The 25978-nt window shown below is 46.1% G+C and overlaps 1 protein-coding gene across 1 annotated transcript in view; it reads right to left on the bottom strand.

The window, feature by feature from the left end:
• Positions 1-13899: 13899 nt before the first annotated feature.
• LOC124034033 (kremen protein 1-like) overlaps positions 13900-25978 on the bottom strand; it is a 116061-nt gene continuing 103982 nt past the window's right edge. The window contains 3 exon segments of the mRNA XM_046346717.1: positions 13900-17395; positions 17606-17690; positions 25607-25831. Of these exon segments, the coding sequence (XP_046202673.1) occupies positions 17236-17395; positions 17606-17690; positions 25607-25831 (470 nt within the window). The 3' untranslated portion in view covers positions 13900-17235.

Below are 25978 nucleotides of genomic sequence, written 5' to 3'. Positions count from 1 at the left end.
TTATCAGAACTTTAAAGAGGAGATGATACGGGTTTTTGATCGTTCAGTTTTTGGGAAGGAGGCTTCCAGGGCCCTGGCTTCCCTATGTCAAGGTGATCGATCCATAACGGATTACTCTATAGAGTTTCGCACTCTTGCTGCCTCCAGTGACTGGAATGAGCCGGCGTTGCTCGCTCGTTTTCTGGAGGGACTCCACGCTGAGGTTAAAGATGAGATTCTCTCCCGGGAGGTTCCTTCCAGCGTGGACTCTTTGATTGCACTCGCCATCCGCATAGAACGACGGGTAGATCTTCGTCACCGAGCTCGTGGAAGAGAGCTCGCGTTAACGGTGTTCCCCCTCTCCACATCTCAACCATCTCCTCCCACCGGTTCAGTGACTGAGCCCATGCAGCTGGGAGGTATTCGCATCTCGACTAAGGAGAGGGAACGGAGAATCACCAACAGCCTTTGCCTCTATTGCGGTCCTGCTGGACATTTTGTCATTTCATGTCCAGTTAAAGGCCAGAGCTCATCAGTAAGCGGAGGGCTACTGGTGAGCGCTACTACTCAGGTCTCTCCATCAAGATCCTGTACTACTTTGTCGGTCCATCTACGCTGGACCGGTTCGGCAGCTTCCTGCAGTGCCTTGATAGACTCTGGGGCTGAGGGTTGTTTTATGGACGAAGCATGGGCTCGGAAACATGACATTCCTCTCAGACAGTTAGGGGAGCCCACGCCCATGTTCGCCTTAGATGGTAGTCTTCTCCCCAGTATCAGATGTGATACATTACCTTTAACCCTCACAGTATCTGGTAACCACAGTGAGACCATTTCCTTTTTGATTTTTCGTTCACCTTTTACACCTGTTGTTTTGGGTCATCCCTGGCTAGTATGTCATAATCCTTCTATTAATTGGTCTAGTAATTCTATCCTATCCTGGAACGTTTCTTGTCATGTGAAGTGTTTAATGTCTGCTAACCCTCCTGTTTCTTCTGTCCCCTCTTCTCAGGAGGAACCTGGTGATTTGACAGGAGTACCGGAGGAATATCATGATCTGCGCACGGTCTTCAGTCGGTCCAGAGCCAATTCCCTTCCTCCTCACCGGTCGTATGATTGTTGTATTGATCTCCTTCCGGGGACCACTCCTCCTCGGGGTAGACTCTACTCTCTGTCGGCTCCCGAACGTAAGGCTCTCGAGGATTATCTGTCTGTTTCTCTCGACGCCGGTACCGTGGTCCCTTCTTCCTCTCCCGCCGGAGCGGGGTTTTTTTTTGTTAAGAAGAAGGACGGTACTCTGCGCCCCTGCGTGGATTATCGAGGGCTGAATGACATAACGGTTAAGAATCGTTATCCGCTTCCCCTTATGTCATCAGCCTTCGAGATTCTGCAGGGAGCCAGGTTCTTTACTAAGTTGGACCTTCGTAACGCTTACCATCTCGTGCGCATCAGAGAGGGAGACGAGTGGAAAACGGCGTTTAACACTCCGTTAGGGCATTTTGAATACCGGGTTCTGCCGTTCGGTCTCGCTAATGCTCCAGCTGTCTTTCAGGCATTAGTTAATGATGTACTGAGAGACATGCTGAACATCTTTGTTTTCGTTTACCTTGACGATATCCTGATTTTTTCTCCGTCACTCGAGATTCATGTTCAGCACGTTCGACGTGTACTCCAGCGCCTTTTAGAGAATTGTCTCTACGTGAAGGCTGAGAAGTGCGCCTTTCATGTCTCCTCTGTCACATTTCTCGGTTCTGTTATTTCCGCTGAAGGCATTCAGATGGATCCCGCTAAGGTCCAGGCTGTCAGCGATTGGCCCGTTCCTAAGTCACGTGTCGAGTTGCAGCGCTTTCTCGGTTTCGCTAATTTCTATCGGCGTTTCATTCGTAATTTCGGTCAAGTGGTTACCCCTCTCACAGCTCTTACTTCTGTCAAGATGTGCTTTAAGTGGTCCGGTTCCGCCCAGGGAGCTTTTGATCTCCTCAAGAAGCGTTTTACATCCGCTCCTATCCTTGTTACTCCTGACGTCACTAAACAATTCATTGTCGAGGTTGACGCTTCAGAGGTGGGCGTGGGAGCCATTCTGTCCCAGCGCTTCCATTCTGACGATAAGGTCCATCCTTGCGCTTATTTTTCTCATCGCCTGTCGCCATCGGAACGCAACTATGATGTGGGTAACCGCGAACTGCTCGCCATCCGCTTAGCCCTAGGCGAATGGCGACAGTGGTTGGAGGGGGCGACCGTCCCTTTTGTCGTTTGGACTGACCATAAGAACCTTGAGTACATCCGTTCTGCCAAACGACTCAATGCACGTCAAGCTCGTTGGGCGTTGTTTTTCGCTCGTTTCGAGTTTGTGATTTCTTATCGCCCGGGTAATATGAACACCAAGCCTGATGCCTTATCCCGTCTCTTTAGTTCTTCTGTGGCTTCTACCGACCCCGAGGGGATTCTCCCTGAAGGGCGTGTTGTCAGGTTGACTGTCTGGGGAATTGAGAGACAGGTAAAGCAAGCACTCACTCACACTGCGTCGCCGCGCGCTTGTCCTAGTAACCTTCTTTTCGTTCCTGTCTCTACTCGTCTGGCTGTTCTTCAGTGGGCTCACTCTGCCAAGTTAGCTGGCCACCCCGGCGTTCGGGGTACGCTTGCTTCTATTCGCCAGCGGTTTTGGTGGCCTACTCAGGAGCGTGACACGCGCCGTTTCGTGGCTGCTTGTTCGGACTGCGCGCAGACTAAGTCAGGTAACTCTCCTCCTGCCGGTCGTCTCAGACCGCTTCCCATTCCTTCTCGACCATGGTCTCACATCGCCTTAGACTTTATTACCGGTCTGCCTTCGTCTGCGGGGAAGACTGTGATTCTTACGGTTGTCGATAGGTTCTCTAAGGCGGCACATTTCATTCCTCTCGCTAAGCTTCCTTCCGCTAAGGAGACGGCACAAATCATCATTGAGAATTTGTTCAGAATTCATGGCCTTCCGTTAGACGCCGTTTCAGACAGAGGCCCGCAATTCACGTCACAGTTTTGGAGGGAGTTCTGTCGTTTGATTGGTGCTTCCGTCAGTCTCTCTTCCGGTTTTCATCCCCAGTCTAACGGTCAAGCAGATAGGGCCAATCAGACGATTGGTCGCATATTACGCAGCCTTTCTTTTCGAAACCCTGCGTCTTGGGCAGAACAGCTCCCCTGGGCAGAATACGCTCACAACTCGCTTCCTTCGTCTGCTACCGGGCTATCTCCGTTTCAGAGTAGTCTTGGGTACCAGCCTCCTCTGTTCTCATCCCAGCTCGCCGAGTCCAAAGTTCCCTCCGCTCAGGCTTTTGTCCAACGTTGTGAGCGCACCTGGAGGAGGGTCAGGTCTGCACTTTGCCGTTACAGGGCGCATACTGTGAGAGCCGCCAATAAACGTAGGATTAAGAGTCCTAGGTATTATCGCGGTCAGAGATTGTGGCTTTCCACTCGTAACCTTCCCCTTACGACAGCTTCTCGCAAGTTGACTCCGCGGTTCATTGGTCCGTTCCGTGACTCTCAGGTCGTCAATCCTGTCGCTGTGCGACTGCTTCTTCCGCGACATCTTCGTCGCGTCCACCCTGTCTTCCATGTCTCCTGTGTCAAGCCTTTTCTTCGCGCCCCCCGTTCGTCTCCCCCCCCCCCCCGTCCTTGTCGAGGGTGCTCCTATTTACAAGGTACGGAAGATCATGGACATGCGTTCTTGGGGACGTGGTCACCAGTACTTAGTGGATTGGGAGGGTTACGGTCCTGAGGAGAGGAGTTGGGTTCCATCTCGGGACGTGCTGGACCGTTCGTTGATTGATGATTTCCTCCATTGCCGCCAGGGTTCCTCCTCGAGTGCGCCAGGAGGCGCTCGGTGAGTGGGGGGGGTACTGTCATGTCTTGTCCCTGTGCTTCCCCTTCTATTCGTTTCCCTCTGCTGGTCTTATTAGGTTCTTTCCCTCTTTCAATCCCTCTCTCTCCCCCTCCCTCTCTCCCTCTCTCGCTCTCTCTCTCTATCGTTCCGTTCCTGCTCCCAGCTGTTCCTCATTCTCCTAACTACCTCATTTACTCTTTCACACCTGTCCCCTATTTTGCCCTCTGATTAGAGTCCCTATTTCTCCCTCTGTTTTCCGCTTCTGTCCTTGTCGGATCCTTGTTTGATGTTCGCTGTTCTTGTCCTCGTTCCGTCATGTTTTTTGCCTTCTTCAGATGCTGCGTGTGAGCAGGTGTCTTGATCAGCTACGGCCTGCGCCTTCCCGAAGCGACCTGCAGTCTGTGGTCGCATCTTCAGTTGATCCCCTCAACTGTCTAGAGGGTTTCTGTATTCCTGTTTTGACTTGGAATAAACTCTGTTTCTGTAAAGTCGCTTTTGGGTCCTCATTCACCTGCATAACAGTTTATATTCAATCCTCAGGTTGCTTTTACCCTAAATAATCGCGAATATTTCAACTGGACAATAACGTTGTTAATATAAAATGTAAACAAGAAAGGCACTCTCTCGGTCGCGCGCATGAAAAAGCTCTGTGACATGGCAGGGTCCACTCATTCTGACTGCTCTTACTCCATCATAATTTCAGAATACAAGCCTGAAACCATTTCTAAAGACTGTTGACATCTAGTGGAAGGCATAGGATTTGCAATTTGAGTCCTAAGTCAATGGATACTGTAATGGCATTGAATAGAAAACTACAACAACAAAAAGAATCCTACTTCCTAAATGGATTTTTCTCAGGTTTTCTCCGGACAAATCAGTTCTGTTATACTCACAGACACTATTTTAACAGTTTTGGAAACTTTGCATATCATATATTCTGGGCCCGAGTAGCAGGCAGTTTAATTTGGGCACGCTTTTCATCCAAAATTCCAAAATTTTAAGTAGCCCTATTTTGAGATGTGAGATATCACAATCTCTTTCAATAATGACAAGAATGAAGGAGGTCTTTATTTACCCAGCAGTCTCTCCACCAGTTTGGATATCTCAAATGTATTCTTCAAGATTGGGAATCCGATCAGCTGCTCCTCTTTAACAAACCATACTCTTACAAGATACATTCTCATCACTGTACACTACTTTGCCACATTTTCCATTCTTTTGGACAATATTCCAATCAGCGTCCGCTTCCGCCATCTTTCAGGCCGCCATGGTGAATCTCATGCCGCTTTAAAAGTAACTGGGAACTCGGAAATTGCGTTCAAGACAACTGGGAACTCAAATGTGTACCATATGACAACTGGGAACTCTGGGAACTCTGAGAAAATGAGGTCAAACCATGACTTTGGCGATTTTCAGGTCGGAAAGACAGAGCTCTAGAAAGTTGACAGAGTTTCTGAGTTGGATGACCGTTCAAAATGTTTTTGGGTAGTTCAAGTTGTATACTTGTGGGACATGGATCAAAAGAGGTACTTCATGTGTACGACTTCTCTAAACTGTTTGTGACTATAATGTTTATCCACTGTACTAGTACCTTTACTTCAGTACTACTACTGTATAATAGTATACTTTTCTCTATGTGTATAAACAACAATTCCCCTTTTCATCTCTACTGTTAGATATTATTCTATTTTGATTCTCATTTGAGTTAAATACGTACAATTATATCTCCCTCATTTTGATGCAATTTCAGCACGATTATATAATAAGTAGGTTAGTGCTCAACACCAATGTTTGTTTTATGTTTTATGTTTGATAATTTGCTCCAATTTCACAAAACTGAAAACAAACAGACCTGTAAACACATTGCGCACACACACACACACACACACACACACACACACACACACACACACACACACACACACACACACACACACACACACACACACACACACACACACACACACACACACACACACACACACACACACACACACACACACACACACACACACACACACACACACACACACACACACTCCTATTTGTGGTTTTATCCTACTCCAGTTTCTGACTTCTTCTACCTCTTTATCTTTTAGTGTAGAAAGTGGCAGTTTTCCTGCCTGTTCATCGATTGGGACCAAACCTTTTCTCTTTTCTAGGGTAACCAGACACCTGGGTCCATTGTCTCTATTGTTGTGTTAATTAGAGGCTATGTCTCATGTTCGGTCGGAGAAGCTGGCACCAGTCTGTTCTCATGGCCTCTGCTACAGGGAAGGTGATGGAAGGAACAGGGGACAGGGCCATGTCCCGCATGGCCATCTCATAGGGACCTAGTGGATGGTGGAACCACACTGGCTCTGTGGAGAGAGAAGGAAGAAAAAGTCCTCCTACGTCTCTGTGTTACATATACAGCAAGAGAGAGGGGTAAGTTAGAGTCACAGGACTAGTGTTACAGCCTAACAATAGCTAGGCAGCACCAGTGGACCAGGGGAGTGAAAAGAGCAGTCAGGGTTGATGCAAGGTGAGGTGTCTGTGTGCGTGTGGTAGCAAAATACTATGTTTATCTGTCTCTCTATCTCCTTCCCTTCTTCACAGAGCAAGTCTCTCTCATGATCTCTGTCTCCATGAGAGGTCAGTGGCACAGAGCCCCATGCTATTCTTAGTAGAGTGTGCTGCTGTCTTCATTCTTCCATTCTTCTAAGCCTACAGTTGTAAACTGTTATGGAGCAGAAATTCATGCCACCAGTAGAGGGGGCAAGATGACAGTATTTCAAAGTAATAAACATTCAGGTCAACTCTTCACCACAGTTATTTGTTTTACATATTAGCAGACACTTATCCAGCAATTATGGTTAAGTGCCTTGCTCAAGGGCACATCGGCAGATTTTTCACCTGGTTGGCTCAGGGAATCGAGCCCGCAACCTTTCTGTTACTAGCACAACGTTCTAACTGCTAGGCTACCTGTTGTATGGGTGAGGCTCCACAATGTTAACCCATGGTCATGTTAAACATCATATTTTCCTTCAAAAAATGTAATGATCTGCCTCACTTTAAGTGAATTATCTGTTCTAAATGTGTGTCCTGTCGGATTCAAACTAGATATGCAGTGACAGTGTAAGTCTTGCTTCAAAATTTTTTTTTTCTGTGTGCAATTGTATTTGACAAATTACAAGTCCTGTTGAGTTAAGTTAACTAGAGCCTCTTGCCCTCTTCACTAGTCCAGTTGAAGAAGAAAGATACACATACAGACACAAATGTTTTAGATTATAATATATCCGTTCCTGTTTTTACTTTTTATGCGGTTCCAATTAAATCTCTGATCTCATACTCTTCCAAATCTGCATGTTGCATGACTGACAATGGGTCAAACATGGCACCCCCAATCCCATACCTGGGTTCACCTAGGATTTAAAACCAGGCGTGCATTTGCTTGGTTTTCACTTTTGGGATTTCTCTATTGTTGCAATACAATAGGGTAGCTCAATCAAGTTTAGCGAAATTATTTGAAATGATTTAGAGTAGTATTTGAGGTCTGCTCCGAAGACCCACCGCTCTGTCTCTATTTATCTACAGAGAGATAGCAAGAGAGAGTCTGGCAATCATTTCAGACATACGATAAGGATTAAGCTGCTTTGGAGAAAAACCAGGCTTGAATTACCCTCCGCGCAGTCTTTTCAAGCACTGACTGAAGTGGCCCAAAAGGACTATGGATGCTTTGTGGAGGCACGGTGGATGGTTAGTTCAAGTTGTAGAGTTGTGGGACATGGATAAAAATAGGTGCTTCATGTGTACTACTTCTCAAAACATGTTTGTGACTATAATGTTTATCCACTGTACTAGTACCTTTACTTCGGTACTACTACAGTATAATAGTATACTTTTCTCTATGTGTATAAACAACAATTCCCCTTTTCATCTCTACTGTTAGATATTATTCTATTTTCTCACCTCAAAATCAATCAACGTTTATTTGTCACATGCACAGGATACTACAGGAGTAAACAGTACAGTGAAATGCTTACTTGCAAGCTTTTCCTCAACAATATCAAAGGTAAAAATGTAAACTAAAAGAAGAGCAGTGAATCAATTACTGGGTCACTTCAAATGGAAAAAAAAAACACACTTGAAATAGAAACACACCAGTATCGAATGCTATAAGGTCAGTACCAGTACTATATCAATGTGCAGGGATACTGGTGGTTCACATGTATTCACACTGTACATGTGAATATCCATAATAATGTATTCTGAAAAAGTGTAGGGTAGGTCTTGTGTGCTGGTATGACAGACCGAAGTCAACTAATCACGGCTGGACACAGGAATAAGAAACATGCATACAGAATTTATTTAGCAACCAGGACACATTCACTTAAATAAAACTGCAAAGATACTTAACTTATACAAAACATAGATTATATCCCATTCACATACAAAATAATAATAATTTACTGTATAAATTACAATTTCACTAATTTATTTACAATTTTCATGAAAACAATATTTTGTATTCCCCAAAACCCATTGGTCTCCATATCACACAGAGCTGCTCATCTTGTTATCATGACAAGAGTGCCGAGTAACATTTTGAATGAGTCGCAGAAAGAGAAAACAGTTTCTATTATTATATGGAGGTACCATGGAATTGTCTGGTTGACATGGGAGAAAATGGAGTTGGTATTATTATTCACCAGGCTATCCAAACACGACGCGCACACACACACACACACACACACACACACACACACACACACACACACACACACACACACACACACACACACACACACACACACACACACACACACACACACACACACACACACACACACACACACACACACACACACACACACACACACACACACACACACACAAAGATAGAGCAAGCTCCAAAAGTATTGGGACACGTGTTATTATTTTGGCTCTCTACTCCAGCCCTTTGGATTTGAAATGATACAAATAACTATGAAGTTAAAGTGCAGAGTGTCAGCTTTAATTTGAGGGTATTTTCATCAATATCAGGTGATCAAATATTATACCCCCCCCCCAAATACTAACCTTCACTGTTATTGTAATGGTGAGAGGTTATGTCTTGGGGTCTTGATATTTGTGCATCTGTAACTTTCTCACTCATCATTATTCACGATTCATTCAGGATGATCTGTAATCATGGTAGCATCCACATTAATGTAGAAGTGTTTAGAAGCATATACTAGTCTTATTTACATTTACATTTTACATTTAAGTCATTTAGCAGACGCTCTTATCCAGAGCGACTTACAAATTGGTGCATTCACCTTATGACATCCAGTGGAACAGCCACTTTACAATAGTGCATCTAAATATTTTAAGGGGGGAGGGGGGTGAGAAGGATTACTTTATCCTATCCTAAGTATTCCTTAAAGAGGTGGGGTTTCAGGTGTCTCTGGAAGGTGGTGATTGACTCCGCTGTCCTGGCGTCGTGAGGGAGTTTGTTCCACCATTGGGGAGCCAGAGCAGCGAACAGTTTTGACTGGGCTGAGCGGGAACTGTACTTCCTCAGTGGTAGGGAGACGAGCAGGCCAGAGGTGGATGAACGCAGTGCCCTTATTTGGGTGTAGGGCCTGATCAGAGCCTGGAGGTACTGAGGTGCCGTTCCCCTCACAGCTCCGTAGGCAAGCACCATGGTCTTGTAGCGGATGCGAGCTTCAACTGGAAGCCAGTGGAGAGAGCGGAGGAGCGGGGTGACGTGAGAGAACTTGGGAAGGTTGAACACTAGACGGGCTGCGGCGTTCTGGATGAGTTGTAGGGGTTTAATGGCACAGGCAGGGAGCCCAGCCAACAGCGAGTTGCAGTAATCCAGACGGGAGATGACAAGTGCCTGGATTAGGACCTGCGCCGCTTCCTGTGTGAGGCAGGGTCGTACTCTGCGGATGTTGTAGAGCATGAACCTACAGGAACGTGCCACCGTCTTGATGTTAGTTGAGAACGACAGGGTGTTGTCCAGGATCACGCCAAGGTTCTTAGCGCTCTGGGAGGAGGACACAATGGAGTTGTCAACCGTGATGGCGAGATCATGGAACGGGCAGTCCTTCCCCGGGAGGAAGAGCAGCTCCGTCTTGCCGAAGTTCAGCTTGAGGTGGTGATCCGTCATCCACACTGATATGTCTGCCAGACATGCAGAGATGCGATTCGCCACCTGGTCATCAGAAGGGGGAAAGGAGAAGATTAATTGTGTGTCGTCTGCATAGCAATGATAGGAGAGACCATGTGAGGTTATGACAGAGCCAAGTGACTTGGTGTATAGCGAGAATAGGAGAGGGCCTAGAACAGAGCCCTGGGGGACACCAGTGGTGAGAGCGCGTGGTGAGGAGACAGATTCTCGCCACGCCACCTGGTAGGAGCGACCTGTTAGGTAGGACGCAATCCAAGCGTGGGCCGCGCCAGAGATGCCCAACTCGGAGAGGGTGGAGAGGAGGATCTGATGGTTCACAGTATCGAAGGCAGCCGATAGGTCTAGAAGAGGAGAGAGAGTTAGCTTTAGCGGTGCGGAGCGCCTCCGTGATACAGAGAAGAGCAGTCTCAGTTGAATGACTAGTCTTGAAATCTGACTGATTTGGATCAAGAAGGTCATTCTGAGAGAGATAGCGGGAGAGCTGACCAAGGACGGCACGTTCAAGAGTTTTGGAGAGAAAAGAAAGAAGGGATACTGGTCTGTAGTTGTTAACATCGGAGGGATCGAGTGTAGGTTTTTTCAGAAGGGGTGCAACTCTCGCTCTCTTGAAGACGGAAGGGACGTAGCCAGCGGTCAGGGATAAGTTGATGAGCGAGGTGAGGTAAGGGAGAAGGTCTCCGGAAATGGTCTGGAGAAGAGAGGAGGGGATAGGGTCGAGCGGGCAGGTTGTTGGGCGGCCGGCCGTCACAAGACGCGAGATTTCATCTGGAGAGAGGGGAGAAAGAGGTCAGAGCACAGGGTAGGGCAGTGTGAGCAGAACCAGCAGTGTCGTTTGACTTAGCAAACGAGGATCGGATGTCGTCGACCTTCTTTTCAAAATGGTTGACGAAGTCATCTGCAGAGAGGGAGGAGGGGGGGGGAGGGGGAGGAGGATTCAGGAGGGAGGAGAAGGTGGCAAAGAGCTTCCTAGGGTTAGAGGCAGATGCTTGAAATTTAGAGTGGTAGAAAGTGGTTTTAGCAGCAGAGACAGAGGAGGAAAATGTAGAGAGGAGGGAGCGAAAGGATGCCAGGTCCGTAGGGAGGCGAGTTTTCCTCCATTTCCGCTCGGCTGCCCGGAGCCCTGTTCTGTGAGCTCGCAATGAGTCGTCAAGCCACGGAGCGGGAGGGGAGGACCGAGCCGGCCTGGAAGATAGGGGACATAGAGAGTCAAAGGATGCAGAAAGGGAGGAGAGGAGCGTTGAGGAGGCAGAATCAGGAGATAGGTTGGAGAAGGTTTGAGCAGAGGGAAGAGATGATAGGATGGAAGAGGAGAGAGTAGCGGGGGAGAGAGAGCGAAGGTTGGGACGGCGCGATACCATCCGAGTAGGGGCAGTGTGAGAAGTGTTGGATGAGAGCGAGAGGGAAAAGGATACAAGGTAGTGGTCGGAGACTTGGAGGGGAGTTGCAATGAGGTTAGTGGAAGAACAGCATCTAGTAAAGATGAGGTCGAGCGTATTGCCTGCCTTGTGAGTAGGGGGAAGGTGAGAGGGTGAGGTCAAAAGAGGAGAGGAGTGGAAAGAAGGAGGCAGAGAGGAATGAGTCAAAGGTAGACGTGGGGAGGTTAAAGTCGCCCAGAACTGTGAGAGGTGAGCCGTCCTCAGGAAAGGAGCTTATCAATGCATCAAGCTCATTGATGAACTCTCCGAGGGGTCCTGGAGGGCGATAAATGATAAGGATGTTAAGCTTGAAAGGGCTGGTAACTGTGACAGCATGAAATTCAAAGGAGGCGATAGACAGATGGGTAAGGGGAGAAAGAGAGAATGACCACTTGGGAGAGATAAGGATCCCGATGCCACCACCCCGCTGACCAGAAGCTCTCGGGGTGTGCGAGAACACGTGGGCGGACGAAGAGAGAGCAGTAGGAGTAGCAGTGTTATCTGTGGTGATCCATGTTTCTGTCAGTGCCAAGAAGTCGAGGGACTGGAGGGAGGCATAGGCTGAGATGAACTCTGCCTTGTTGGCCGCAGATCGGCAGTTCCAGAGGCTACCGGAGACCTGGAACTCCACGTGGGTCGTGCGCGCTGGGACCACCAGATTAGGGTGGCAGCGGCCACGCGGTGTGGAGCGTTTGTATGGTCTGTGCAGAGAGGAGAGAACAGGGATAGACAGACACATAGTTGACAGGCTACAGAAGAGGCTACGCTAATGCAAGGAGATTGGAATGACAAGTGGACTACACATCTCGAATGTTCAGAAAGTTAAGCTTACGTAGCAAGAATCTTATTGACTAAAATGATTAAAATGATACAGTACTGCTGAAGTAGGCTAGCTGGCAGTGGCTGCGTTGTTGACTTTGTAGGCTAGCTGGCAGTGGCTGCGTTGTTGACACTACACTAATCAAGTCGTTCCGTTGAGTGTAATAGTTTCTACAGTGCTGCTATTCGGGGGGGCTAGCTGGCTAGCTAGCAGTGTTGATTACGTTACGTTGCGTTAAAAGAACGACAATAGCTGGCTAGCTAACCTAGAAAATCGCTCTAGACTACACAATTATCTTTGATACACAGACGGCTATGTAGCTAGCTATGTAGCTAGCTACGATCAAACAAATCAAACCGTTGTGCTGTAAAGAAATGAAATGAAAAATGTGATACTACCTGTGGAGCGAAGCGGAATGCGACCGGGTTGTTGAGTGCGGAAGTTCTATTCAGTAGACGTTGGCTAGCTGTTGGCTAGCTAGCAGAGTCTCCTACGTTAAGGACGACAAATAGCTGGCTAGCTAACCTCGGTAAATTAAGATAATCACTCTAAGACTACACGCTCTAAACTACACAATTATCTTGGATACGAAGACAGCAAAGACAACTATGTAGCTAGCTAACACTACACTAATCAAGTCGTTCAGTTGAGTGTAATAGTTTCTACAGTGCTGCTATTCGGTAGACGGTGGACGTTTGCTAGCTGGCTAGCTGCTGGGCAGATAGCAGTGTAGACTACGTTAGGACGACGAAATACGAAGTTGCAATAGAAGTGCTGACTGTTTCACTTTGTTGTCCTCTTTCTTTTCCTTTTTCTTCTGTCCTTCTTTTGTCCTTATTTTGTCTTCCTTTCTTCTGTTAACTAGATATTTTTTGTTGTTATTCTTTGTAAGCTAGCTAGCTTTATTTACAATAAAAGTGACTCCAAAATTACATTGATACATTATTTATACATTATTTACCATGAATTTCTATTGGGCACAAAATAATCTGAAACAACAAAAACAAAGAGCAAATGCATCAAATGTGTAGAGTCACAAGCTTGATGTAGTCATTGCATACTATGAATATGGGACCAAATACTTCACTTTAATACACATAAGTGAATTTGTCCCAATACTTTTTGTCCCTTAAAACAGGGGACTATGTAAAAAAAAAGTGCTGTAATTTCTAAATGATTCATGAAAATACCCTCACATTAAAGCTGACAGTCTGCACTTTAACCTCATTTCAAATCCAAAGTGCTGGAGTACAGAGCCAAAACAACAAACAATGTGTCACTGTCCCAAAGGTTTTGGAGCTCACTCTATGTCTTACTATACTTGTGAGGACTTTTTGTAGACCAACAATTGATTCCCATACAAAATCCTATTTTCCCTAATCCCTAACCTTAACCCATAACCCTAAACCTAATTCCTAACCCAAACCTGTAATTCTAACCCTAAACCAAAAATAGCCTTTTTACAAGTGAGGACTTCTCTGAATTTCTTGTTTACTATTCTTGTGAGGACTTCTGGTACTCACAAAAATAGTAAAACGTACACACGCATGCACGCCGCACGCACGCGCACACACGCACGCACGCACGCACGCACGCACACACACACACACACACACACACACACACACACACACACACACACACACACACACACACACACACACACACACACACACACACACACACACACACACACACACACACACACACACACACACACACACACACACACACACACACACACACACACACACACACAGTCTCCCTTTCTCTAAGCACAAACTGCACTGATCATAACTTGTACTGCGATAATTAACATGAGTAACAGATGAGCAGACAGCCAAAATACAACATTAGGTCACCCAGCAGACAAACATCAGAGTTGAGAAGAAGAAAAGTTCAAGGCCCGTTCATTAAGTCACACCTACGATAAATCCTAAACCTTATTCCAATGTGAATCTGGTCAAAAGTAGTGCACTATATATAGTTGGGAATAGGGTGCCATTTGGGACACATCCACTGGTCCCTTTGATGTTTTAAGTAGAAATTGTGCAGCAATATTGAATTTTAAAAGCCTGTTATATTAAATGAAGTGCCCTTTAATATAAACCACATGGACGATTCAATAAATCAGATTTTTGTTGAAATTAATGAAAAAATCTGCGCTTGAAAACAAATCTTCACTTTTTTTTTTCTAAGCCTTTGCATTTTTCCAATACATAGCATCAGCAATCCAGAGTCAATGAAGTATAGAAACTCTGGATTGCTGATGCTATGTATTGGAAAAATGCAAAGGCTTTGAAGCCACCAGTTGGCTATATTGGCACTCCTCAGAAAAGCAGTCCTCCAAAGGAATGAATGGAATTCTACAGTATTTAATTTAAATGTTTCAAAGATAACATTTCATGTATTTAAGTATTTGTGTTGTTTTAGTGGGGACAGTAACATTAGCGCGTTCTAAAAAATGATACTTTAAGGAAAATGTTTTTATTTATTTATTAATTTGGAATTTTTATGTTTAGCAAACATAATTTTATGTCAAATAAAAAATAATAATAAATGTGACAAAAACAAATGTAGACGTTAATAAATGCATTTCCATAGCTTCCAAAATATATATTTTTTTACAAAAGTGTGGGAGTGCCAAAATGGAGAGTATCATCTAGAGTATATACAACTCCGTTACTTTAATGGTACTTTATTGGCACTTACAATAGTAAAACAAAAATACCCCTTGGGGTGGGAAAACATGTTGTTTTATGTCGTTGAACATGTGCTGTTTATGACAATGTTAAAATGAGGTGAAATTAAAGTATTTTTTGTTACACTACCTAAAATGTTATCTATTCATACAATTTTGCATATCAACTTCAACCCTTTTGTTGCAAGTGCTCCCAATGTCAAGTTTGCACTTTGCAAATCTCCTATCATCAGTTTCAAACGGTTTTTGGTTTCGAGAGCAAATAAGAGCCAAACTGGATTTCAGTATTATTTATCTGTCACCATACAAGTAGAGGCACATTTAAGTGCATTGATGTTTGGACCAGATTAATCAGCTTTCACTGGGTTTGAGATTGTTGGGGAAAACAAAGCCATAGAAATAGAATTCTAACATTATTATACATATACAGTATAATGTAATATATATTAACATATATTTCATCGATGGTTCAACCTCTCTTTATGGAATTCCAACATGCTCTATTCAAGGGGCACAATTAATGCACTGTTAACTTACAACGTGTCCTCAATGCTCACAGATACACGCCGGACTGCAACAGTCGTTTGCCTTCCACAGTGGACCGTCAATAGTACTTTCATTCATTCATTCCATATTATTTGTGCTTTAGCTTTAAAGTTGAGAGAGGTTGTTTGGGTCTCGTGAGCCCTCTGAATGTGGGAATGAATCTGCTGCTGAAGACAGGGGGGAAAAAATGTGTTCCAACCTCCGAGCTAAGTAGCAGTTGATGAGTAAGTACAAAAACGACTTTGAAGGATTTTGCCATTGCTTTGCCGAGACACAAAATGACAGAGCAGGACATATGTCATCATCATCATCCCCCACATTGAATTACGCAATATACAACACAATTTACCCCCTCCTTGTAATCAAATGGCAACATAACGATAGCAATATGTTCGGTAATGTCCAAGGAGACTACGCATAAGAGCACACAGAAAGAAAAAGATGCAAAAATGAAGCAAACCTTTTTCCCAAGTCTCGCCCACGCTACAGTAAATCCCATCGACATGGCCTCTCATAGGGTGGGGACCACGAGCAATAGACTCAAAGACAGTGAGAAGGGGGGGGGGGGTGTAGAGGGAAAGAAGCCATAGCAGGCTTCTTTAAGATCCCTAAGGCACTTAAACATAGTTAAACCAGAAAGATAAGAACCACAGCCGAGCGGATGAGAGAGAACCTCTGAGCATTTCAAACACTCTTTTGAACGGCAGTTGTTTAATGAAACCACGTCCCTCATCCACCAGTGGCCATGGAAGAGACTCTTGATACAGTTTCCTCCAGAGACGGCGTGGAAGAGATAGCAGTGTCGGTGGTGGAACTGCTTTAGAACTTTCAAATCCACAAGTATCTCCTGGCATTATACCTAAAGCGGACTTTACCATTGGCTACACGGAGTCGCATTAAGAGAAATCCCAAGCAGCCCTCTCTACAAGTTCCAACACTGGAATGTGAGTTGTAATCTATACCTCGATTACGCTTTCTTTGTCTAATGATTTTTAATTTGAGTGTCATTATTTCTAGACAGCCTACATTTTCTCGTTCTGAACTTCTAACGTGAGCTGTGGGTGTGGCTTTGTGACAATGATCAAGAGCACCTGCTAACCGATTTGACTGCTCCAACAGTTACACATCTGACACCACCAAAACATCAGATATCGCTGTTTAACGCTTGATCTGATTGAATCTAGGCCTTACTCTGACCCCTTGTGATCCAACACCTTGTTCTGTGAGACACCTATGACAGTCACTGATAGGGAATATGCATGGCTCCCTCAGTTGTTCGCAGGTTAGCGAATTTGGAGAGATTGTCAGACATTTTGTGCCCCACCGGCACACAGTTACAATGAAAGGCCTGCATTCTGGAGGAGTCCTATGGAAACTGCTTGCTTTGGCCCCAGCCAACCCTTGTCTCTAGAGGAGGACTGCAATGCTCTCAGACATCCATGGACAATGGAAGTGGAACCCATAGAAGACGAGTTCCCTACAGTAAAACATCCACCTCACACTGTATAGCTGCCCTCCGCTCCTGCCTTGTACACAGCAGACACAGACAGCCCTGTCTGGATCCCCTTTAGGGACTTGGCTCTTGGGCCATTTGGTAGTAGTCACTCAGTGAGTCAGTGAATCAGTCATTAGTGATTATGTTAGCTTTGTAGCTCAGTACCCCATAGAGTCTCATTGGTAGAGGGGCTAGCTTTATAACTAGCTCTGGTACGCTAGGCCCTGGTACATGATGGTGATGATGTTAGTAGACCAGACTGCAGTTCGCTAGTTGCCCACCAGAGGGCTGAGGTCTCCATGGTGGTTCTTTAGCTTCTTCTTGAAGAGGGAGATGGTGGAGGGCCGATAGAAGATGATCCAGGGCTCGGACGCAGCACTCTGCACGCTGCAGCTCTCTGAACCACTGTTGGTCGGGATGTTGGGAGACCTGGAAAGAGACGAGGGATGGGGGGGAGAGAAATAGATATGGCAAGAGAGAACAATAACATTAGGTTACATATTCCACTGGCTGGGGCTCTCACAGTGTCAAAAATATATTAGATACAATAAACTATACTTCGGTTATACTTTTGAGCCATTTGTACAATAAAACTTCATTGTCCATAATTTACATCAAACTGTAAAATGTAATACCTACTTCACTGTAATATGCAGTAGTAGTTTAGCCACCATGGCTATGACTGTCAGAGTCAGGAGAGCAGCTAGGGCGTAGATGGTCCACACTGTCAACACAGAAACACAATTGAAATCAGACAGTTTAGAAGAAAACATACCAGTTAAAAAGCACCCTATGCACTTGAGTAGACTCTCAGACAAGCATGGAGAAACCTGATCGGATAGAGATAAAAGGGATCTATAAACTAAAAACAGTCTGGCACATCTACACCATGTTTGTACAGTACACTGAGTGTACAAAACATTAAGAACACCTTCCTAATATTGAGTTGCACCCCATTTTGACCTCCGAACATCCTCAATTCATTGGGCGTATGGACTCTACAAGGTGTCGAAAGAATTCCTGTCATGTTTTGTCATATATTGTCTTGTCCTTGTGCTTTCCCTTCTGTTCGTTTCCCCCTGCTGGTCTTATTAGGTTCGTTCCCTTTTTCTATCCCTCTCTCTCCCCCTCCCTCTCTCTCTTCTCTCTATCGTTCCGTTCCTGCTCCCAGCTGTTCCTCATTCTCCTAACTCACTCATTTACTCTTTTCACACCTGTCCCCTATTTTGCCCTCTGATTAGAGTCCCTATTTCTCCCCTTGTTTTCCGCTTCTGTCCTTGTCGGATCCTTGTATGATGTTCGCTGTGCTGTGTCCTTGTCTCGCCCTGTCGTGTTTTGTCTCCTTCAGATGCTGCGTGTGAGCAGGTGTCTTAGTCTGCTACGGTCGGTGCCTTCCCGAAGCAACCTGCAGTCAATGGTCGAGTCTCCAGTCTGTCCTCGTTACTACGAGTGGATTTAAGTTTTTTCCTGTTTTGTTTTCTTCTTGATTTTTCCAGGATTATTACTTTTGTCATATACTGGAATAAAGACTCTGTTTTCGTTAAGTCGCTTTTGGGTCCTCATTCACCAGCATAACAGAAGGATCCGACCAAGAATGGACCCAGCGACTACGGATTCTCGTAACACTGCCGTGGAGATCCAGGGAGCTATGCTCGGCAGACACGAGCAGGAATTGTCTGCTGCTCGTCATGCCGTTGAGACCCTGGCCGCTCAGGTTTCCGACCTCTCAGGACAGTTTCAGAGTCTTCATCTCGTGCCACCAGCTACTTCCTGGTCTTCCGAGTCTCCGGAACCTAGGGTTAATAACCCACCATGTTATTCTGGGCAGCCCACTGAGTGCCGTTCCTTTCTCACCCAGTGTGATATTGTGTTCTCTCTCCAACCCAACACATACTCAAGAGAGAGAGCTCGGATTGCTTACGTCATTTCACTCCTTACTGGTCGGGCTCGAGAGTGGGGCACAGCTATCTGGGAGGCAAGGGCTGAGTGTTCTAACAATTATCTGAACTTTAAAGAGGAGATGATACGGGTTTTTGATCGTTCAGTTTTTGGTAGGGAGGCTTCTAGGGCCTTGGCTTCCCTATGTCAAGGTGATCGATCCATAACGGATTACTCTATAGAGTTTCGCACTCTTGCTGCCTCTAGTGACTGGAACGAGCCGGCGCTGCTCGCTCGTTTTCTGGAGGGACTCAACGCTGAGGTTAAGGATGAGATTCTCTCCCGGGAGGTTCCTTCCAGTGTGGACTCTTTGATTGCACTCGCCATCCGCATAGAACGACGGGTAGATCTTCGTCACCGAGCTCGTGGAAGAGAGCTCGCGTTAACGGTGTTCCCCCTCTCCGCATCGCAACCATCTCCTCCCTCCGGCTCAGAGACTGAGCCCATGCAGCTGGGAGGTATTCGCATCTCGACTAAGGAGAGGGAACGGAGGATCACCAACCGCCTTTGCCTCTATTGCGGTTCTGCTGGACATTTTGTCAATTCATGTCCAGTAAAAGCCAGAGCTCATCAGTAAGCGGAGGGCTACTGGTGAGCGCTACTACTCAGGTCTCTCCATCAAGATCCTGTACTACCATGTCGGTCCATCTACGCTGGACCGGTTCGGCTGCTTCATGCAGTGCCTTGATAGACTCTGGGGCTGAGGGTTGTTTTATGAACGAAGCATGGGCTCGGAAACATGACATTCCTCTCAGACAGTTAGGGAAGCCCACGCCCATGTTCGCCTTAGATGGTAGTCTTCTCCCCAGTATCAGATATGAGACACTACCTTTAACCCTCACTGTATCTGGTAACCACAGTGAGACCATTTCCTTTTTGATTTTTCGTTCACCTTTTACACCTGTTGTTTTGGGTCATCCCTGGCTAGTATGTCATAATCCTTCTATTAATTGGTCTAGTAATTCTATCCTATCCTGGAACGTTTCTTGTCATGTGAAGTGTTTAATGTCTGCTATCCCTCCTGTTTCTTCTGTCCCCTCTTCTCAGGAGGAACCTGGTGATTTGACAGGAGTGCCGGAGGAATATCATGATCTGCGCACGGTCTTCAGTCGGTCCAGAGCCAACTCCCTTCCTCCTCACCGGTCGTATGATTGTAGTATTGATCTCCTTCCGGGGACCACTCCCCCTCGGGGTAGACTATGCTCTCTGTCGGCTCCCGAACGTAAGGCTCTCGAGGATTATTTGTCTGTTTCTCTTGACGCCGGCACCGTAGTGCCTTCTTCCTCTCCTGCCGGAGCGGGTTTTTTTTTTGTTAAGAAGAAGGACGGTACTCTGCGCCCCTGCGTGGATTATCGAGGGCTGAATGACATAACGGTTAAGAATCGTTATCCGCTTCCCCTTATGTCGTCAGCCTTCGAGATTCTGCAGGGAGCCAGGTTCTTTACTAAGTTGGACCTTCGTAATGCTTACCATCTAGTGCGCATCAGAGAGGGGGACGAGTGGAAAACGGCGTTTAACACTCCGTTAGGGCATTTTGAGTACCGGGTTCTGCCGTTTGGTCTCGCTAATGCTCCAGCTGTTTTTCAGGCATTAGTTAATGATGTACTGAGAGACATGCTGAACATCTTTGTTTTTGTCTACCTTGACGATATCCTGATTTTTTCACCGTCACTCGAGATTCATGTTCAGCACGTTCGACGTGTACTCCAACGCCTTTTAGAGAATTGTCTCTACGTGAAGGCTGAGAAGTGCGCCTTTCATGTCTCCTCTGTCACATTTCTCGGTTCTGTTATTTCCGCTGAAGGCATTCAGATGGATCCCGCTAAGGTCCAGGCTGTCAGTGATTGGCCCGTTCCAAGGTCACGTGTCGAGTTGCAGCGCTTTCTAGGTTTCGCTAATTTCTATCGGCGTTTCATTCGTAATTTCGGTCAAGTTGCTGCCCCTCTCACAGCTCTTACTTCTGTCAAGACGTGCTTTAAGTGGTCCGGTTCCGCCCAGGGAGCTTTTGATCTCCTCAAGAAGCGTTTTACGTCCGCTCCTATCCTCGTTACTCCTGACGTCACTAAACAATTCATTGTCGAGGTTGACGCTTCAGAGGTGGGCGTGGGAGCCATTCTATCCCAGCGCTTCCAGTCTGACGATAAGGTCCATCCTTGCGCTTATTTTTCTCATCGCCTGTCGCCATCGGAACGCAACTATGATGTGGGTAACCGCGAACTGCTCGCCATCCGCTTAGCCCTAGGCGAATGGCGACAGTGGTTGGAGGGGGTGACCGTTCCTTTTGTCGTTTGGACTGACCATAAGAACCTTGAGTACATCCGTTCTGCCAAACGACTTAATGCACGTCAAGCTCGTTGGGCGTTGTTTTTCGCTCGTTTCGAGTTTGTGATTTCTTATCGCCCGGGTAATAAGAACACCAAGCCTGATGCCTTATCCCGTCTCTTTAGTTCTTCTGTGGCTTCTACCGATCCCGAGGGGATTCTTCCTTATGGGCGTGTTGTCGGGTTGACTGTCTGGGGAATTGAGAGACAGGTTAAGCAAGCACTCACTCACACTGCGTCGCCGCGCGCTTGTCCTAGTAACCTTCTTTTCGTTCCTGTTTCTACTCGTCTGGCTGTTCTTCAGTGGGCTCACTCTGCCAAGTTAGCTGGCCATCCCGTCGTTCGAGGTACACTTGCTTCTATTCGCCAGCGGTTTTGGTGGCCTACTCAGGAGCGTGACACGCGCCGTTTCGTGGCTGCTTGTTCGGACTGCGCGCAGACTAAGTCAGGTAACTCTCCTCCTGCCGGTCGTCTCAGACCGCTTCCCATTCCTTCTCGACCATGGTCTCACATCGCCTTAGACTTCATTACCGGTCTGCCTTCGTCTGCGGGGAAGACTGTGATTCTTACGGTTGTCGATAGGTTCTCTAAGGCGGCACATTTCATTCCCCTCGCTAAGCTTCCTTCCGCTAAGGAGACGGCACAAACCAACATTGAGAATGTGTTCAGAATTCATGGCCTCCCGTTAGACGCCGTTTCAGACAGAGGTCCGCAATTCACGTCACAGTTTTGGAGGGAGTTCTGTCGTTTGATTGGTGCTTCCGTCAGTCTCTCTTCCGGTTTTCATCCCCAGTCTAACGGTCAAGCAGAAAGGGCCAATCAGACGATTGGTCGCATATTACGCAGCCTTTCTTTTAGAAACCCTGCGTCTTGGGCAGAACAGCTCCCCTGGGCAGAATACGCTCACAACTCGCTTCCTTCGTCTGCTACCGGGCTATCTCCGTTTCAGAGTAGTCTGGGTTACCAGCCTCCTCTGTTCTCGTCCCAGCTCGCCGAGTCCAGTTTGTCCAACGTTGTGAGCGCACCTGGAGGAGGGTGAGGTCTGCACTTTGCCGTTACACGGCGCAGACTGTGAGAGCCGCCAATAAACGTAGGATTAAGAGTCCTAGGTATTGTCGCGGCCAGAGAGTGTGGCTTTCCACTCGTAACCTTCCCCTTACGACAGCTTCTCGTAATTTGACTCCGCGGTTCATTGGTCCGTTCCGTGTCTCCCAGGTCGTCAATCCTGTCGCTGTGCGACAGCTTCTTCCGCGACATCTTCGTCGCGTCCATCCTGTCTTCCATGTCTCCTGTGTCAAGCCCTTTCTTCGCGCCCCCGTTCGTCTTCCCTCCCCCCCCGTCCTTGTCGAGGGCGCACCTATTTACAAGGTACGTAGGATCATGGACATGCGTTCTCGGGGACGTGGTCACCAGTACTTAGTGGATTGGGAGGGTTACGGTCCTGAGGAGAGGAGTTGGGTTCCATCTCGGGACGTGCTGGACCGTTCGCTGATTGATGATTTCCTCCGTTGCCGCCAGGATTCCTCCTCGAGTGCGCCAGGAGGCGCTCGGTGAGTGGGGGGGTACTGTCATGTTTTGTCATATATTGTCTTGTCCTTGTGCTTTCCCTTCTGTTCGTTTCCCCCTGCTGGTCTTATTAGGTTCGTTCCCTTTTTCTATCCCTCTCTCTCCCCCTCCCTCTCTCTCTTCTCTCTATCGTTCCGTTCCTGCTCCCAGCTGTTCCTCATTCTCCTAACTCACTCATTTACTCTTTTCACACCTGTCCCCTATTTTGCCCTCTGATTAGAGTCCCTATTTCTCCCCTTGTTTTCCGCTTCTGTCCTTGTCGGATCCTTGTATGATGTTCGCTGTGCTGTGTCCTTGTCTCGCCCTGTCGTGTTTTGTCTCCTTCAGATGCTGCGTGTGAGCAGGTGTCTTAGTCTGCTACGGTCGGTGCCTTCCCGAAGCAACCTGCAGTCAATGGTCGAGTCTCCAGTCTGTCCTCGTTACTACGAGTGGATTTAAGTTTTTTCCTGTTTTGTTTTCTTCTTGATTTTTCCAGGATTATTACTTTTGTCATATACTGGAATAAAGACTCTGTTTTCGTTAAGTCGCTTTTGGGTCCTCATTCACCAGCATAACAATTCCACAGGGAGGCTGGTCCATGTTGACTCCAATGCTTTCCACAGTTGTGTCAAATTGGCTGGATGTCCATTTGGTGGTGGACCATTCTTGATGCACATGGGAAACTGTTGAGAGTAAAAAACCCAGCAGCGTTGCAGTTCTTGACACACTCAAACCGGTGCGCCTGGCACCTACTACCATACCCTGTTCAAAGGCACTTCAATATTTTGTCTTGCCCATTCACCCTCTGAATGGTACATATACACAATAACATGTCTCAATTGTCTCAAGGCATAAAACTCTTTGTTTAAACTGTCGCCTCCCCTTCATCTACACTGATTGAAGTGGATTTAACAGGTGACATCATTAAGGGACCATAGCTTTCACCTGGTCAGTCTATGTCGGGAAAGAGTACACTCAGTGTAAAGCTTGATCTACAGGCACACGTTAGCCTAAAGGCCTTTGTCACAACCGATTCAGATGGTAAAATATTAGTACGTACGTTATTGGTGCACATCTGTTACTTAACAGCAAGCTATAAGGTCAAAGTATAACCTCCCAGTAATTTACTGGGGGACAAAATACCAATGTTTCGGCATCACTGTGCCTTCTTCAGGGTAATGTCATCAATGCTTGAAGCAGGTTATGTAGACAACTAGCGCAACCAATGGAAATAGTGAGGGGTGTTTCGTAATTGCTATCTTGATCAGAATTAATTGAGTGAAACTGTTGAAAGACAATAGCACACAGCATATTGAATATATTATTCCTTTCTTAACATTAGCATTATTATATTATCAATATAAATTGTTTCATTTAATATCACCTATATATTAAAATATTTCCAATTTCATTGGTTCAACCTTAATGCCCAATAAATGACTGGGAGGTTATACATGTGGAGTGTGCGACTCTTTTTGTTTTGATAGCTGACAGTTTATTCATCGTTAGTCAGCACCTCTACACTAAATCATTTTCTCTGGGTGTGCGCCAGCTCATGCTTTTTATTTGAATATATACTGAACAAAAATATGCACGCAACATTTAAAGTGTTGGTCCCATGTCTCATGAGCTGAAAATAAAAGATCCCGGAAATGTTCAATATGCACACAAAGCTTAAACAAATGTGTTTACCTCCATGTTAGTGAGCATTTCTCCTTGCCAAGATAATCCATTCACCTGATAGGTGTGGCATATCAAGAATCTGATTAAACGGCATGATCATTACACAGGTGCACCTTGTGCTGGGGACAATAAAAGGCCACTCTAAAATGTAAAGTTTTGTCACACAACACAATACCACAGATATCTCAAGTTTTGAGGGAGCGTGCAATTGGCATGCCGACTGCAGGAATGTCAAACAAAGCTGTTTTTAATGTTCATTCCTCTACCATAGGCCACCTCCAAAGTCGTTTTAGAGAATTTGGCAGTATGTCCAACCGGCCTCACAACCGCAGACCACGTCAGCCCAGGATCTCCACATCTGGCTTCTTCACCTGCAGTATCATCTGAGAGGGTGCTGAGGAGTATTTCTGTCTGTAATTAAGCTATTTTGTGGGCCTGGCTCTCCAGTGAGTGGCCCTGGCTCCCAAATGGGTGGGCCTATGTCCTCCTAGGCCCACCAATGGCTGCACCCTTGCCCAGTCATGTGAAATCCATAGATTATGGCCTAATGAATGTATTTTAATTGACTGATATCCTAATATGAACTGTAGAAGTTCATATTAGAAGTTGTTGCATGTTGCATTTATATTTTTGTTCACTATATATTCATAAAACAAAACAGGTCTCACACCTTTTTTGGAAAACATATCGTTTTTGACCAATCAAAACCGGTGTGAGACCACAGAGGCAGACAGGTACGCTGTTGGTTACACATGAGAGAAACCCCAGAAAAGTACAATGTTGATTACACATGAGAGAAACCCCAGAAAGATTAAATGTTGGTTACACACGAGAGAAACCCCAGAAAGGTAAAATGTTGGTTACACATGAGAGAAACCCCAGAAAGGTAAAATGTTGGTTACACATGAGAGAAACCCCAGAAAGGTAAAATGTTGGTTACACATAAGAGCAAACCCAGAACAGTAAAAAAACAGTACCAAAGGTACAAAAAAAGAAACAAGTAGTAACTGAGAGACGGAGAGGTAGGACGTTGCAACGTCGGTATCAATAGACGTGAGACATAGTAGAAAGCTCCATTACAAACCCAGAGAAGTAGAAAGATATGATGCTGGTAAGTGATAGATAGAAAACAACAATATTGGTATCTACATACTAGAGGTGTGTCCGTTGGTCCCGTTGGGTCCGGCCCACTGACCTGGCATGCTGTGGTCTGGTTTACCGGGACTGGACGTTATCACATAGAGGATTTGAGAGGAACGTCCGTTATCGCTCCCGTTAGACTTCTCCGTTACGCCGTTAAGCAGAGGCTTCACTGTACTAGTGTCCTCATCTTCCTTCTCATCCTCATCCATAGGCCTGGTGTCCAGGCCTCTCAGCGCTGAAACAAACAACAACAAATCAAATGTTTCCATGGGCCCATTGCAACGAAGATTGGCCTGTAGATTATTGGCAGATGATCTCGTCAAACCATCAATACATGATAACTTCACCAACGCAGCTGATCTCAATTGCAAGCAGCATTGGC

The sequence above is a fragment of the Oncorhynchus gorbuscha genome, linkage group LG04, assembly GCF_021184085.1.
Source record: "Oncorhynchus gorbuscha isolate QuinsamMale2020 ecotype Even-year linkage group LG04, OgorEven_v1.0, whole genome shotgun sequence".
NCBI lineage: Eukaryota > Metazoa > Chordata > Actinopteri > Salmoniformes > Salmonidae > Oncorhynchus > Oncorhynchus gorbuscha.
Note: the sequence above shows the minus strand (reverse complement) of the source record. Positions and strands in the feature narration are given on the sequence as shown.